Below are 16,024 nucleotides of genomic sequence, written 5' to 3' on the forward strand. Positions count from 1 at the left end.
GATGTATAGGCACAAATTAGGAAATTAATGTAGCAATGCACATTATTGTTAGAAATATTCAAAACGCTGTTCTTATAACGGAGTTCCTGCATTAATGAAACACGCTTTGAATTTACTGCATTTCACCGCTCCCGGAGATTAAAATGCATCCGCGTACGCTGCGGCTGCTCAAAACATCATTAATTAAAACTCAAAATAATTACTTTATGGGGATTAATTTTCATGTATCGCGTGCACGAGTTATTATTATCCATACATGATGCCCATTTCGAACTACTTGTTCTATTTAAAGTACTCGGTAGTTATATCAATAAACCGCTTGTTTGCTTGTTCAATTAATTGGTATGCATTGAACATTATGCAGCCAATTTACGGCAATTGAAATCCTCAAGTTGAGATTGTCCTTCTGTTCTATTTCGAGCAATATTAGTTTGCGATTGTTGTTGGACCACTGTAGAGCAAAATAATTGAATGAATCCCTGAAAAAAAAAAACGAACTTTGATTCATGTAATTGTTCGCATTCAGAACTTACGATGTAAAATCCTCGCCGCATATAAATTAGGGTATCATTTAGTTTTGCATTGTCTGTCACTCACTCATACATGTTGTGAAACTTGTATACGATTATTTGAATCTACGTTTGATGTGGCGTAGGTTCGAGTTTTGTTTCAGTATATTGTTTCGCGATTTGCACCGTATGTTGCGCTGCTTTTCTTTGCTAGCCAAGTGGTGCGAAAGGTACAGGTCGATAGTTATATTGAATCATGTACTAGATGAAGTAATAAATTGTTAGTGGCACAATGCTAATACAAGAGCAAAAAAAAAACGCTACACGAGTTTAAAACCATTTTGCTTTTCAATACAAATACGGCTTAAAATTCACATGTGGCGTCTATATTATGGTGAATTAAAATGTGAAAAGTTGCGACCTCCGGGGATTAGCACCCTGGATGAACGTGGACGCCAGCCCGCAGCCATCACAGCTTATGCGATTCGTGCCGTGCCCTAATTGTGGGAGTGTCCCAGTTAAAAGTTAAAGCTCTTTGTTAAATAAATTGAAGATATGCTGGTTTTAAATCCGACCCGGATTGTTTTCAGTTTTGCATTTCAGCTTTCGACCTAGTGCTCGGATTTTAATTCGGAATTCTTTGGTATGATAATGCGGATGATAAATTATGAATAAGAGGCTAGCTTGATTAAAACTATACTCGGATACCCGTTTTGGTATTTATTTATTTATTAATACTGTATGATTGTTGCAGGATTATTCCAAGGAATGCGTAGCGCATGTACAGAAATATTTAATGAAACACGAAGTGCCACCAAATCTATTTGAGGTATATTTTTCTCATAATTTAAATTATTGAGTACAATAAATCTGTATTGACATGTTACTGATATTTGCCTTCTTTCCAGCCGTATATTGAAGAAATATTCCAACATCTCAGAGGAGAGCCTTTTAAACTATTCTTAGAAAGGTAAGCTGTCTTGAAATCGATTCTAAAATTATCGATATGTGTCCTTCAACGCATAGATAACGATTCCTTTTGTTGCAGTGACAAATACACAAGGTTTTGTCAATGGAAAAACTTAGAATTAAACATACAATTAACGATGAACGACTTCAGCGTACATCGCATCATCGGACGAGGTGGTTTTGGTGAAGTGAGTTATGAACCTTTATAACAGTACCTATCTTTGACTTACCTATAAGCCTACAACACTCTAGATTCGCAATAAATAAATGTTTTGTTGATCTTCATGCCATAGCAGCTATAAATATCTGATGTGTCATATTATTATTATCATCTTCATTTTAGCCATAGGACGTCCACTGCTGAAAATAGACCTTCCCCAATCATTTCCATAATGACCGGTTAGTAGCGGCCTGCATCATCCAGTGCCTTCCTGCTACATTTATGACATGTGTCATAACATCCATATTAATATAAGCCAAACCCACTTATTTTTATAACTCATAATATTTATAACATTTTCCTCTTTACAATCAGCGTGAAAGTATTTTCAACTAGCGGCCGCCCGCGACTTCGTACGCGTGAATCCCGTTTTTCCCGTTCGAATTTCGGGAATTCCTTTCTTAGTGCACCTCTACGGTACCTAAGCTACGTCCCTTCCAAATTTCAAGTGCCTACGTTTAGCCGTTTAGGCTGTGCGTTGATCTGTCAGTCAGTCAGTCAGTTTCTCCTTTTATATATTTAGATCACGAATTTTACACCGAAATATTAGTCTATTATTCCACAAATTAACATACATTTTCTATGCAAAATAGGTGTACGGCTGTCGGAAGGCGGATACCGGCAAGATGTACGCGATGAAGTGCCTCGACAAGAAACGCATCAAGATGAAGCAGGGCGAGACGCTCGCGCTCAACGAACGGATTATGCTCTCACTAGTCAGTACCGGGGTAAGTCGAATTTCCTTGTCATTTCCTCTTACACCCCGTATTCATCAACATTCAACATAATCTCTGCAGATAGCTTTATGGGTAGGTAGATATGTCTAAGCGAACTAGTGTCAATACTTTGGGCTACATGGTCGCGTTTAACCAATGGATTATGCTCTCACTAGTCAGTACAGGGGTAAGTCGAATTTCCTTGTCATTTCCTATACCCTGTATTCATCAACATGCGCACAAACCCTGTATGGGTAGATATAGATAGAAATGTGCAAGCGAACTGGTGTCAGTCAATACATACATTCTAGAATCTAGAATCTCTCGTTTAACCAACGGATTATGCCTCACTAGTCAGTACGGTAAGTCGAATTTCCTTGTCATTTCCTCTTACACCCTGTACTCATAAACATGCTTAAACGACATCATCATCATCATTTCAGCCATAGGACGTCCACTGCTGAACATAGGCCTCCCCTAATGCTTTCCACGTTGATCGATTGGTAGAGGCCTGCATCCAGCGCTTCCCTGCTACCTTTACGATGTCGTCGGTCCACCTTGTAGGTGGACGTCCACGACGTCTCTTAAACAACATAATGGGTAGATATGCACACACATCTTCTGAGTGCATAGATTCAAGCGAACTCAAATCAATACTTTGGGCAGAATGTTGTTCGTGCGCAAAGAAATGATAGTGCTCTCACTAGTCAGTACCGGGGTGTGTCAAATTTCCTTGTCATTTCCTCTTACACCCCGTATTCATCAACATGCACACACAAACTCTGTATAATATGTAGATAGGTGTTAAGCGAACTTGAGTCAATACATTGCACTAGATCCTAGCTAGTTGCTCGCGTTTAACCAACCGATTACGCTCTCGCTAAACAGTACAGGCACAAAATATAACAGAAGGTAAACTCCATACTAAGCGCGCTCGAGCCACGCACACATAGACACCGCTCACGTACGCGTTATCAAGACTGTCTTGGACGAATGCGAGGCGCGACTGCGTTCGCTTGAGTGACGCTGCTCACGCGTTCGTAAAATTATTTTGTTTATGCGAAAATTAGTGAACAATAAAAAAGGGGTATTATAACATTTGTTAAGTAGACGGTTTCTTTAACTCAACATTAAAAACTAAATTTTCGTTTTTGAAACTAACAGTTGATTCCGGGAGGTAAGTAAGGTATTTATTTGTATTTCAATAGTTCGTATAACGTTGACAAATTGAAAGCCAACTCAATTATTAGGAATATCGAATTGTTTTAGAGAGGTTTTAGGAATTATTGGATAATAGTGTCAACCACTCAACTAAATACTACTTCTTTCTCGTGTATTTGTTTGCAAACTATTACTATAATAACGTACTAAATATGTATAACTGCATAAGTATACGTGGATATCTGTTATTGTCTCTCTTCCATAATATTAAGAGTAACATTTTCCTATCACAACGAAATAAACGCAACACATGACAGACAACCCTAGCGCGACGGCCGAGCGTGCGAGCGAGAGAGGTATGCAAAGCGAGGTACATACATGAGTTTACCTTCTGTTATATTTTGTGGTACAGGGGTAAGTCGCATTTCCTTGTCATTTCCTCATACACCCCGTATTCATCAACATGCATACCGATCTTGAAGTATGTCTAAGCATAAACCCTGTATGGTTAGCTAAATGTCTAAGTGAACTTGTGTCAATACTTTGGGCTTGCTAGATGTTCACGTTTACGGATTATGATCTCGGTAGTCAGTACCGGGGCAAGTTGAATTTCCTTGATATTTCCTTATGCACCCCGTATTCCCATCATGGTACAGGAACACAGACATGTTTAAGCAAAATAGTTAAAAAATAACGAAGAAATAGGCTGTATGGACTCTGTCCGGAGCCATACTATGAAACATCTTAAAAAACTTGTCTTGGTGAACATACTAAGATCTCAGACAGTAGCGAACTAAATCGCATTTCCTCGACGTTTCCTCTTACACTCCGTATCCAAACATCGTGCAACAATGCGATTCAAGGAATACCTATTCGTAGTCTATTGTGTGTCCGCAAGCGAATCCCACAACAAACAACATAAAATATACAAATATCATCTCTATTATTTCCGGATAAAATTACTAAATTCAATGATGAAATGTTTTTATTATGGGCATTAACTATGATACATAATCATTCGCAAATGTAATCCGTATTCATATTTCCACGTTATTCAGCGATACGGGTGGGCGTATTTATTTACTAAAATTACATGTTCTGTTTTTTTTATCAGTATACTTTTGTTAACAGTATCGTTAACGCACGGCACGGCAACTAATATGCATGCCTGTTAAAAATCACATGCCTAGTTAATAAATCAAATTAAGTAACAGCATCAGTATGTAGCTGTTGCAATAGATGCTATTTTTCCAAAAGAAATGTATAGTCTGATGTGCTGTACATTAAACAATGTCTTTATTGTTTTATTGTGGTTTAAGTTATATTAGTTTAAAATTAAACAACATTATTTGTGCAACTGCTGACCTACTGAGATGTTTTAGCCAGCAGATTTACAAATTTTAAAAATGTTTATTATAATTATTTTACAATCTCCCCAATCACGTAATTATACCTTACCTTCTGAAAGCTTCATCATCATTTCATTTAAATAGTAACTATCTCTCACTTTTGCGGGAATAAAAATCAATGTAACGTCGCAGTGTCACATAAGCTATTGTTAAAGTGAATATTCGATGAAACTCTGTATGAGCGCAGAATTTGCCCTATAAAGCCCTCTTTGTTAGCGAGTGCACTAGCGTTTGTTAGAAATTTAATAGGCTTCAGTCAGAATAGGATATTTAACATCCTCGCTGTCGTTAACCTATGTGTCCCGTGACAATGCCATCAAAGGAAATGTGATTGTTGCCGACGTATTGCCGGTGATGCTATTTAAACTACCAGCTATCTGAGCAATATAAGCGTTGAGTAGCTTAAAAGGGTTAAAAGTTGTGAAAAAAATATATTTATTAATCTAAATAATGTTGATAATATTGTAGAAAGAAAGGAATTTTCACCGCAGCAAACAACAAAATAGATAACACTTAACGAATGTGACGTTTGTTAACATTTATCATCATGCTTCGAAGCAATTACGCATTTACAAATTGATCGATAAATTAACAATATCATTAGCGTTGTTGATCATGTATTCAATTTATTACTCACGTTTGATGAATGTAATATGATCTTCACTTACGTGTATACTAATGGTACTTAAGAGTTAAGTCTTTGTTTGTTCGTAAGAGGCAAATGATGCGCTATAGTAATTTTGTTATTGATGAAATTTTATTCAGGCCAAATTTCACTGGCTAAAGTTTGAGAATTTAAGAATGTTATTATTATGTACGTGAGTATCTTCGTCAGTGATTTTTCTTGTATCATTTACGTTACGGTACGAGTGGTCACTATAATTTGTGATAATAATACTATTTTGAAAAGTCCAAAAAGTTATTCGAATTCATGTTTCTATTAACTCATATCACCAAAGTGATTAATGATCACCATCTGGTATACATTCTAACTGAGGCTGATGTCCTAAAGGAAAAACACATCTCCCGTTCCGTTTTGATATCTAAAATAGAACCCCATTGATGATTATGATATCATCAACTGCGTAACGGTGCGTTTAAAAATACATGACCCAGGTGAAACTAACTTGTTTACCTTATTGAATCGGAAACATCTGCTGGTTCCATTAACACAAAAATATACGATGAAAATTTTCATTCTATTGTTCAAATGGATTTTGGAACAAAAGGTTTTCGTGAAACCAGAATTAATGGTGCAACTTAAGAGACGCGAATGATGTAAAGCTTAAATTTGGTTTTACATAAGAAGCGACTGCGAAGCCAGGGTCGCCGGATCAGGATTTATTTTTGTTTTCCTAAAAAGAACAGGCCTTTTTATTGAAGGGACCTTGTCATTACTCGAGGGGTCGCCGTCCTGTACAAAGAATAACCAGTAATTGAATGTGTGCACGAGGCAACGACGCGGACGTTAATGATTTTTTCCCGCCAAGGAACAGTCGTAAAGTGGAGAGGCAACGGTCTGCAGTAAATACATACTCATCTCTAGAAGTCGATACGGTTCCAGTCTTGAATCGAGTGAAGTCCCGAATTATGCCCCCACACAAAATAGGTTAAGGAAGGAGCGTCAGTGCGCAAACTCCGCGAGTAAAAGGGCTGTGTCGTAACCGTGACGTCTATCTATGCTTATTATGATGAGTTACTTTCGACATATTTCGCCTCGAACACTCTGTGCTTTCGTTTTAAACTCGGTACTGCATCGCGTTTTCATGGCTATATTTAAAAGAATCGAATAGCTCAATTATTTTTCGACCAACACCGCTGATAATCGTAAACACTTCACATTAAAATCAGATGATTCATATTGTTCGATATGCGGACGCTATTTTTAACGAGTTACTTATGCCATTCTAGATTCATGAAAATGAATGAATACTTATTTATGGTAAATTAAACACCACATTCATTCAATCATTAAGTAACTTACCTACCTGAAATGGTTTTGCATTAAAAACTAGGTATATTTTTACTCGACAACCAATATTAGCATGAAAACTAGTGCAGGCAGTTATTTGATCGCATTTGCGGATTACGGGCTTTGTTTTGTAATCCCTACGGAATGTTTTGGACATAGGTATCAGTGCGGTTGGACATATTTAGGCCAGATAAAAAATGGAACTCAATTCAATATACACTTCGGAACTTACCTACTTTAGAGTTAACCCATTTCGTGAGCTCTACCTATGAAACGCGATGTCGCAAACAAAACTTTTAATCGACAAAATTGTTTCGTAAATACCAATTGTGTATTATAATACAGTCCTGTCATAAAATATTCAGTACTTTATGCGATCCCTCACGAATCTACGAGTAGCATGTCAATCAACATCCTGAGTTTTTGCTAAAATTCTAGAAGTGAGACCGATTAATCTTCACATAAGCGATGAAGCTGCAATAATGGAAAGTAACTTTTAAAACGAGTATAATAATAACAAACCTCAGCCAATAACAAATTCTCTAGAATATATCCAAGACGCTACTAATATAGTTAAAAGTAATAATCACCTTTCATTTATTTAATGGGTTACCATTTTTCTGCTTTTGTTAGCTCAGCAAGTAATTGTTCCATGATTTTAATGTCAAATGCGTACGTACGTACATCTACGCAAAGTGTTCTAGTCAAGTGTTCTTAAAAACATGTTTTTGTTAAATTTTTGTAACTTTCCACCCTGTGCTTAATGCTTTTATTGGCAAAATCCCGTCTATCTCATCGATAGTTATTGAAGTGTCATAATTGCATTATGAATTTTATACACCAATGACAATGAAATCAGATTGGTTATCGATTGCAATCTGCTTTGATTCAGTACAATACAGACGTCGTATATGTATAAGTGTGCGATATGCTATCGGGAACATAAACGATATCCAGCCAATTGGACTGAAACGAATTGGATCGCCCTCGATTTGTCGTAGTTCAATCCGCTTCCGCTGCATTTTGTTTTACAATTTCCAACCGATGATCTGTTTTTTTAATTATTAAAGCAATGGGGAACTATTTCATACTTTAGTCGGGATCGAGAAACAAACATTGTGTGAAATCTAAATGTTTGCTGTAATCAAATAAATCCTACGCTTTGCTGAGATTTAGAGATTCCTAATTTTCGGTAGTCACAGAATCCTTACATAATAGCTACAACTTTAGCCTTGTTTGAAACGGTACTCCAGAAAATCTCCAATCTTATTTCGCATGTAACTTTGTAAGAGCTTTATTTTAAGTCAATAGCACTTATGTATAACAAACAGGAAAAGTTTCCCTTCTGTCCCATTTGTTTTGAGGGTCATTGGGGTCAGAATTGTAGAAGTCTCTGAGATGCGAGTTATGAAGGCTTCCGATTTACATCGAACTTGCGATCGACAATGACAAGCTTACACAAACGCGTAGGTAGAAATAACCGGAATAACACATTCGTACATAAGTGCCATTTTATTCTTCGTGACCTGAAAGGTTTCCCCTAAAGTTTAACAAGGCCGTCGGTATCCGCGGCAAAGTTTATAAAACGAGAAACTGTCTACCGTTCTGTTACTACGTTTATATGTAGTCAATAAGTTTTGGCATGAATTTTCTTTTACTGTGGCCTTGTTTTGGAACTTTATGTTGTGTGGTACCTAATAAACGTTTTTATTTTATGTTTACGCGTAAGCAAACTTGGATTTATAGCGTCGGGCCGATGCGGATGACAAATTTTATCGATATTGGATTATGGGTGTCCGGCGTAAAGTCGATCGGATTTTGTCGTCGAACACCATTCGTGGCATTAGGATTTTCGTCGAAGCTTGATTAGTAAAATCTTTGATCAAAATAGCCTCGCATGAAACCACTATTTTTTCTACCTTATTTATGAGACATTAGTCAGATTGGACGTCTTTGATAGTAGCAATCCGAATTCAAGATTCGCTTTTGCCAGCCATAATGTACATTGCCAAACGTTTATCGTACTCGAGCCCGTTTTCCAACTCGGAAACAGTTTGTGTTTTTACAATTTCGCTCCGAATGTCTGCAATTTGACGGGTAAATCTCTGATGTTTATCTTTGAGCTAAAAACTCGTAGAAATTTTATTGGCACACGTAGGTTTAGTAGACTGTCTCTGCACGTGAGTCACCGGCTTTACTGTTCATTCGCACATTGCAAAGCTAATGGGTCTCCCGGTCTCCCAAAATTGGCGTTGGAGTGGAAACGACGACGCATCGAATATCGCTTTGTCGTTCGTTCACGCAGATAATCGCCGGATTTCGTTTAAACTTGCGTTATAATGCACTTGCTTGATTTCGTCCTGCGAGTCAGCTTATCTTTTATGAGCGGTCGTCTCGTGGCGGGCGGGCGCCGCATCGTCTGTGTCGTACAAATAACACCATCGGGAATCGTAGTTATCTTTGCCTTGACACGCCTCCTCTCGCCGGCGAACGCCGCTCCAAGATACTGTATTTATACTCCACTACCTATGTAGCTTTACGAGATACGCTCAAGTATTAAGGACGTGCGCTTTAGTGGCTAGGAAGAGATTTGTTTTGCCTAAGTTCCTTAATAGCTTCTATAATCCTGCGGTTTACTTTCGCCATAAATCCTTTCTCTATTCGTTTCTTCGTCCGTAATACTTTCAGCATTTTCCTTTTTCATTCCTGTCGGGGAAATGTTGGGAATGCATTATTGTAGTACGATTAAACATTTCCTCAAACGTACATACATAACTTTTGTTATTACGGGTACACAGACGTCGTCCGAAACTCGTTGCTATTTCACTTTTACTACCTTTCATGCTATTTTACGAATAGTAATAATGGGTACCTGCTAACTATTAAACTATATCGGTAGCTTTTACTTCGCCCGTTTCGATTTGTGCCAATTTCCAAGTAGGTACCTACGTTTTAGTATAACTGGAACGATAAATATTAAGGAAACCCGAAATGAGTTTCGCAATGGAGGAAGCGATATCGTAGTTTTAATTTAACTTGCTTTTTAGATCAGACAAACAAGATATTTCGAGCCAAATAAATATTGATAAACTCACTCACAGTAACTGGTAGTCTACACGGGTTCGGCTGATGTACTATAAATGTAATAACTGTGTAATATTCATATTTCATTACTTATTCATTTATTGTAAAGTGTAACGTATTCATTCCAAGATAAAAGGGATATTTCCCTGCAAACCTTGCAATATGAATTGCAGCGTATTCAATACAGAAAGAGTTCATCGTGCTGCGTACAGAATTTATTTGCAAATACAGGAACCGCTTTGTGGTGCGCACTCAGTAGAAAATAGAAATGCCGTTTCCCCAGTTTCATTTCGCAAATATGAATGTACACATTTCATTTCCATCTTTCAAACTGTTAAACGAATTGAAGAGTATAAATAAATTTCATTATGACGTAAAGTCGCCAACAAATAAGATACTAGGAAATGTTTTCTTTCAAAATAGAAGAGCTTTATTTTACTCCAAAAGAGCTGAAAATGGCTCCAAAAGACTAATAATAATATAATAAATACGACGTAATAATAAATAAGACAAATAATTTTAATTATTTCCAAATTAACCACAGTAGGTAACTACTTATAGGCGATTTTAACGAACTTGCACACTAACAGACACGTATTAATAAATAAACATTACATAAACGCCCATGATTCCAGATATAAATGCTCAATGCTCATGCTCATTTAATTTTGTTTCCGTCGTAATTTAAAGTTTGAACCCGTACTTTAACCCATCAAATCCAAAGTAGTTTCATAAGACCGCGTAACAATTGATTTCTATTGTCGATTCGCGAGGCTTGAAGGGTTAATCGATTGTCATTTTGTTTCAGGTGGACTGCCCCTTCATCGTATGCATGACGTACGCATTCCACACGCCGGACAAACTGTGCTTCATCCTGGACCTGATGAACGGCGGCGATCTCCACTACCACCTGTCGCAGCATGGCGTCTTCAACGAGGCTGAGATGAAGTTCTACGCGGCTGAAGTCATCCTAGGTTTGTATCAGATTAGCTGTAGTTTTAACCTGGCATTTGGAAGTTCGATACGGTTGAGGTTGTCTAAGAGCGCTTTTACATTTAGACGACTTTTTTGACAGATGCGCTGCCGAAAATTGCTTGAAAAACGCCACTATCGCGCTTCTGTCACCCTAATGTCAAAGCGGCCTAAGTCTGACACCAGGTCATGGTTGTGACATCAATTGTTGCAACAAACAAACACGATAGAGAAGCGTATTATAATATAAACGACATGTAAAACATGATTCAATGCGACAACAGCCCAACGATGTCTGTCTGACTAGCCGATACGAAATTCGAAGAACGCTGGTTCAATCTTCTTCGACCGCTCTGGGCTATTGTGCAGTACACACTCAGAGTACACATAATTACTACTATTAAAAAATTTTACCATAGATCCAGGTCATTTATTACATGAAATTCAATATTTGGGACATTTCTCCAACCAACTTTTGAATGCACAGGAACAGTACTAGGAAGCGACACCTAATACATACATCAATTAAAGACCATTTAATGGACTTTAAATTGGACCTAATGAGAATCGTAGATCCCTTATCTCAATTATGCACTACAGTCACCGTAGCGTTGCCACAACGAGGACTAACTAGCTGGAATGGTTATAGTAGGGAATTTAGTGCAATGATTTGTATGGAGACCCCTCCACTTTGGTATAGAAGGCTCATTTCTGCAACAGTGGTTCTTTGGGTGCTCCTGAGTGGATTTCCGTCGGTAGACATCGGGAGCCCCCCCTGTGGTAGCAGGGGGAGGGGGGGCAAGTTTCCTTCCGCCGCGCTTCACTTTAAGGCCCATATCTTCAAAACTATGGGTATTAGGGCAAGTGTGGTATCATTTTCGGATAATTAACACTAGAAAGGCCGCCGTCCCATTTTTGTCCCACTCGCGAGTTTGATCAGCTCTAACTTTTTTATTTTTCAACGAAAGTTCATGAAACTTTTTGACTTTTTCTGATTTATTGAATTTTATAATTTTTTAATGTTTTTGATAATATAACATTAATAGAAAAAAATTTAAAATCGGTTTTACCTAGAAGCGCCACTGGGTCAATTTTGTCCCACCCTGGTATTTGCCACAATAATTCGATGAAAAGTCATTTTTTCGAAGAGATACGAAAGTGGAGAGGTGAGGAGAGTTTAGGTGACTCGTGACAATGCAGAAATGTAAATATATTGTACTAGTTTTTGCCTGTGACTTCACCCGTGAGAAATTAAGTTTATCATAGAAAGACCTAATTTCTTGACACTTATCGTTGCTTTTTGACCAAATAACTGAATATTATTCTAAATTATAGCCTATATTATGTTATTCTGCAGTATTAACAATAAAATTGCAAAGTTTTATTAAGATCGGCTTTGTATTTTTTGCGTAAAAGAGTGAAAAAACATCTATCGATCTAACTATGAATCCATACTCACTTAGTTTAAGTTCCAGGCATATATCCACCTATTCATCCATCCTATCCATTCATCAGTCCATCGATCCTTCAATTCATCAATATTTATTAACTTTTACATTTATAATATTAGTAGGAAGATGGCCTCTAAACATAAGCCAGTTCATACATTGTATGATTTGATACATTTTTAAAATGTATGACTTATAAAATTTTGAAGATTAAACGTACATACTTTTCATTGTAATTGGTCAAAAACTTCATTGGTTGTGTACAGATAACAGAAAAATAACCATACCTATAGAAATTCCTAAACACATAGTACACCAGATAGATAAAAAACCATACAAAAAAACTTTGTGCAAAATGTGCACTATAATTTTTAAGATATTTATTTTTTCTTTAAAAATAATAATGACTAGTTAAAGTAGTAATTTCATTATTTTAATACAGTATACTACCATGTAATATGTGACTATTTTTAAATGAAACCAAAAATATGTAAATTTTAATAATTCCAAATTAAAATTGAATACATTTATATTTTTAAAGAAATAATAACATACTGTTTTAACCACATAGATAAACCTTTTTTTAAGGATACTACAAATAGTTTTAACCATAATATTCATGCCTGAAACTAAAAAATGTTACAAAATACATGCTGGGACAAAATTGACCCAGCGGCGCTTTTAGGGGGGTCGTAATCTTCGGCACTTCTAGTGTTAAAGGATGGCGAATTCATTTCTAGAACAAACTTTTTGCCTTTTTATACAAAAAAATTGAAATATTGAGTAAAATTCACAAAAACCAAAAAGTATTTTTTTAAATAAACGTCGTTTACTTTTAAACCACTGGAGATAATCTAATAAAAAAAATATGACCTGAAAGCTACATTTATCAGGATTATAAAAATATAACATTGTATGGTACTTTTTTCGCAAAAAGTAGGTGAAAAAAATTTTTTCTTCAGGACACAGCGGGCGAATTTTATTGCGCATCGGAAAAAAATATTTATTTTATCCATGAATTCATACTATTTGGTTCATAAGCAAGCAAGGATTATTATTTTAGAATTTATTTAGAGTTGCTGGCACATCAATCTACCATAATTTGTATTTTTTCGTCAATTGATTTTGAACTCTATGTGTGAGACATAAGGTTGAAAATAGTTTAAATACATTTTAATATTGAAAATATCATAAGAAGAAAGCACTAAATAAAGAACTTTAATTTGTCTAAACGTCTTAATGATTATTATTATTTTAATTAACACTTATTTCTACATACTATTGTACCAGTGATTTAACGGAAAGGTAAATGTGAGGAAAATGAGGTTTCACAATCATAGTACGGGAGATATTTTTAGCACAAAGGTTACGGCTGTGACCTTTTTAGTTGTTTTTTTCAGACAGCACCAGCTTCTGCACTATTTCTTGCACTTACATCTCACCATTTCCAGGCAAGCCGCGGCAGCTACGGACAAACCGGTCCATGTAGGCTCCATCTTGCTATCGACTCTGGTCCACCCCCAACCAGTCGGGTAAAGGGAAGACTCGAGTCGGTTGCTTGCACCTGATCCTATACGCGAATCCCTTGATATACTGCCAGTAGCCAAGACTGATACAAAGCTGCTGCTGCTGTCTGGGTTATCTTATGTACGGCCTAAGCTAAGCTAAGCTAAGCTAGGTCTAAGCGTAGTCCACAGCGACCCATTAGAATCTTTATGCTCCATTTTTTTATTCCCTATCATCCAAAAAAATCCTATTCATTAGGTGAATTAAGCGTCTGAGTGAAAGCCTTCTAAGTCTTCTGATGCCGGATATGCTGACCCAAGCAGACCCATCCTTACAGTAGATATTGATTCATGGATGCCACATGTATTCCACATGCTCGAGAGCTGTCTTCTGTTGTTAGGCCCATTTTGTGGGACATGTGGTTCGTTCCATAATGCCCAGTTTGCGTACCAGTAATTGCTTGGGCTTAGGTACCTTTTATTTCCGCTTAATGAGTTTTCTCCATGACCCTGTGTTTCCCTTTAGGAATGATTTGGAGAGGCTTATCTTATATCGTTGGAGCTTTCCCATTCAGCACTGTGCTTCTTGGATATGACCATATTATGGCCATGAGGTATGCCGTTAGATAAAGGTAAGTATCGCCTCTGACCCTAGTTTCGCTAGACTGTCGGCTCTCCCATTGCATTTGATCCGTGTATGTCCAGATATCCCACATCAGGGACACTTTCATGCCTTCCGAGTTTGTTCATCTTTACGATTGCATCTAGAATCACTGAGGCGATGGCTTTTACTTTGAGTGCTGCCTGGCTGTGGATCAGGATGTAAATATTGCGTTTTTTACACCCCTGTTCTTTAGTGCACACATATTATAGCGTAGGTTTATTTAAAAAAATACTTTTTGGTTTTTGTGAATTTTACTCAATATTTCTATTTTTTTGTATGAAAAGGCAAAAAGTTTGTTCTAGAAATGAATTCGCCATCCTTTAATTATCCGAAAATGATACCACACTTGCCCTAATACCCATAGTTTTGAAGATATGGGCCTTAAAGTGAAGCGTGGCGGAAGGAAACTTGCCCCCCCTCCCCCTGCTACCACAGGGGGGGCTCCCGATGTCTACCGACGGAAATCCACTCAGGAGCACCCAAAGAACCACTGTTGCAAAAATGAGCCTTCTATACCAAAGTGGAGGGGTTCTTGCATTAAATTCCCTACTATTAGGCTAATATTAGCACAAGAATTAGTACATGGCGATAAGGAATAGACCTTGTTTGCTAGGCACTAAGAATAGCAGGAATCATGACGATGACACACACAATGCATACTTACAGTAGCGGGAGTAGATAACTCTGTATGGGTTGCAAATGACCGTTGCAAGTATAATAGCAATCTATGGGCTCAATCATTATGGGTGTGTTCTTCTATTGTGTGGGTTTAAATAAAATCTTGATGGTAGATTAGGATCGCCATTATGCATTACCTCAAATTCATGGCTGAACACTTTCTTGACACATTATGAATTCTTTTTATTAAGTCGCATTTGAAGTCGAAATTTTATTGACTCATCTGAAGCAACGATGCCACAGCTCTCAGTGTGGCAGTCGGCAGATACATAGGTGCACAGCGACAGTTTAACTTAAACCGATACACATGTCAAACAGAATACCCCCTTTTCCGCCGGAGGTAAATTAGGTAGCGCAAGCGGCGTTATATTATAATGTATGATGAAACTGCCGGCTTCGCTCTCTAATACTAATAAGGTCATTGTCTATTTGCCACGATTACTCGTCACAGGGAAACACTTGTGCAAATTCATCACACTTCATAAAAGCCTCGTGACAAATTAATTTGACTTTTTGTTATTGTGGAAATCGGAAATCCACAAAAGTGCGACGACTTTGTGGCAAATTAACAATAACCCAATGTTTCAATTATGGTTTCCTTAAGTGCGCTTACCAGTTGGCGCCACTCTTTCGAGTAAGGTTCTGTCACTTGCTTGTGGCTAGGCTAAGACAGTGACGAACGGCTGAACGCTGAAGTGGTAGAAGGGCATCTCGTTT

The 16,024-nt window shown here is 37.3% G+C and overlaps 1 protein-coding gene across 2 annotated transcripts in view; it reads left to right on the forward strand.

The window, feature by feature from the left end:
* Positions 1-16,024, forward strand: part of Gprk1 (G protein-coupled receptor kinase 1) — a 49,083-nt gene that overhangs the window by 22,078 nt on the left and 10,981 nt on the right. For both annotated transcript variants that reach the window (XM_028320775.1, XM_028320774.1), the window contains exons 5-9: positions 1,264-1,338; positions 1,418-1,479; positions 1,558-1,666; positions 2,292-2,426; positions 10,849-11,014. In XM_028320775.1, coding sequence (XP_028176576.1) covers positions 1,264-1,338; positions 1,418-1,479; positions 1,558-1,666; positions 2,292-2,426; positions 10,849-11,014 — 547 coding nt within the window. The remainder of the gene's footprint in view (positions 1-1,263; positions 1,339-1,417; positions 1,480-1,557; positions 1,667-2,291; positions 2,427-10,848; positions 11,015-16,024) is intronic.

Source organism: Ostrinia furnacalis, unplaced genomic scaffold, assembly GCF_004193835.3.
Source record: "Ostrinia furnacalis isolate ACB-3 unplaced genomic scaffold, ASM419383v2 OfSCF7452, whole genome shotgun sequence".
Classification (NCBI taxonomy): domain Eukaryota; kingdom Metazoa; phylum Arthropoda; class Insecta; order Lepidoptera; family Crambidae; genus Ostrinia; species Ostrinia furnacalis.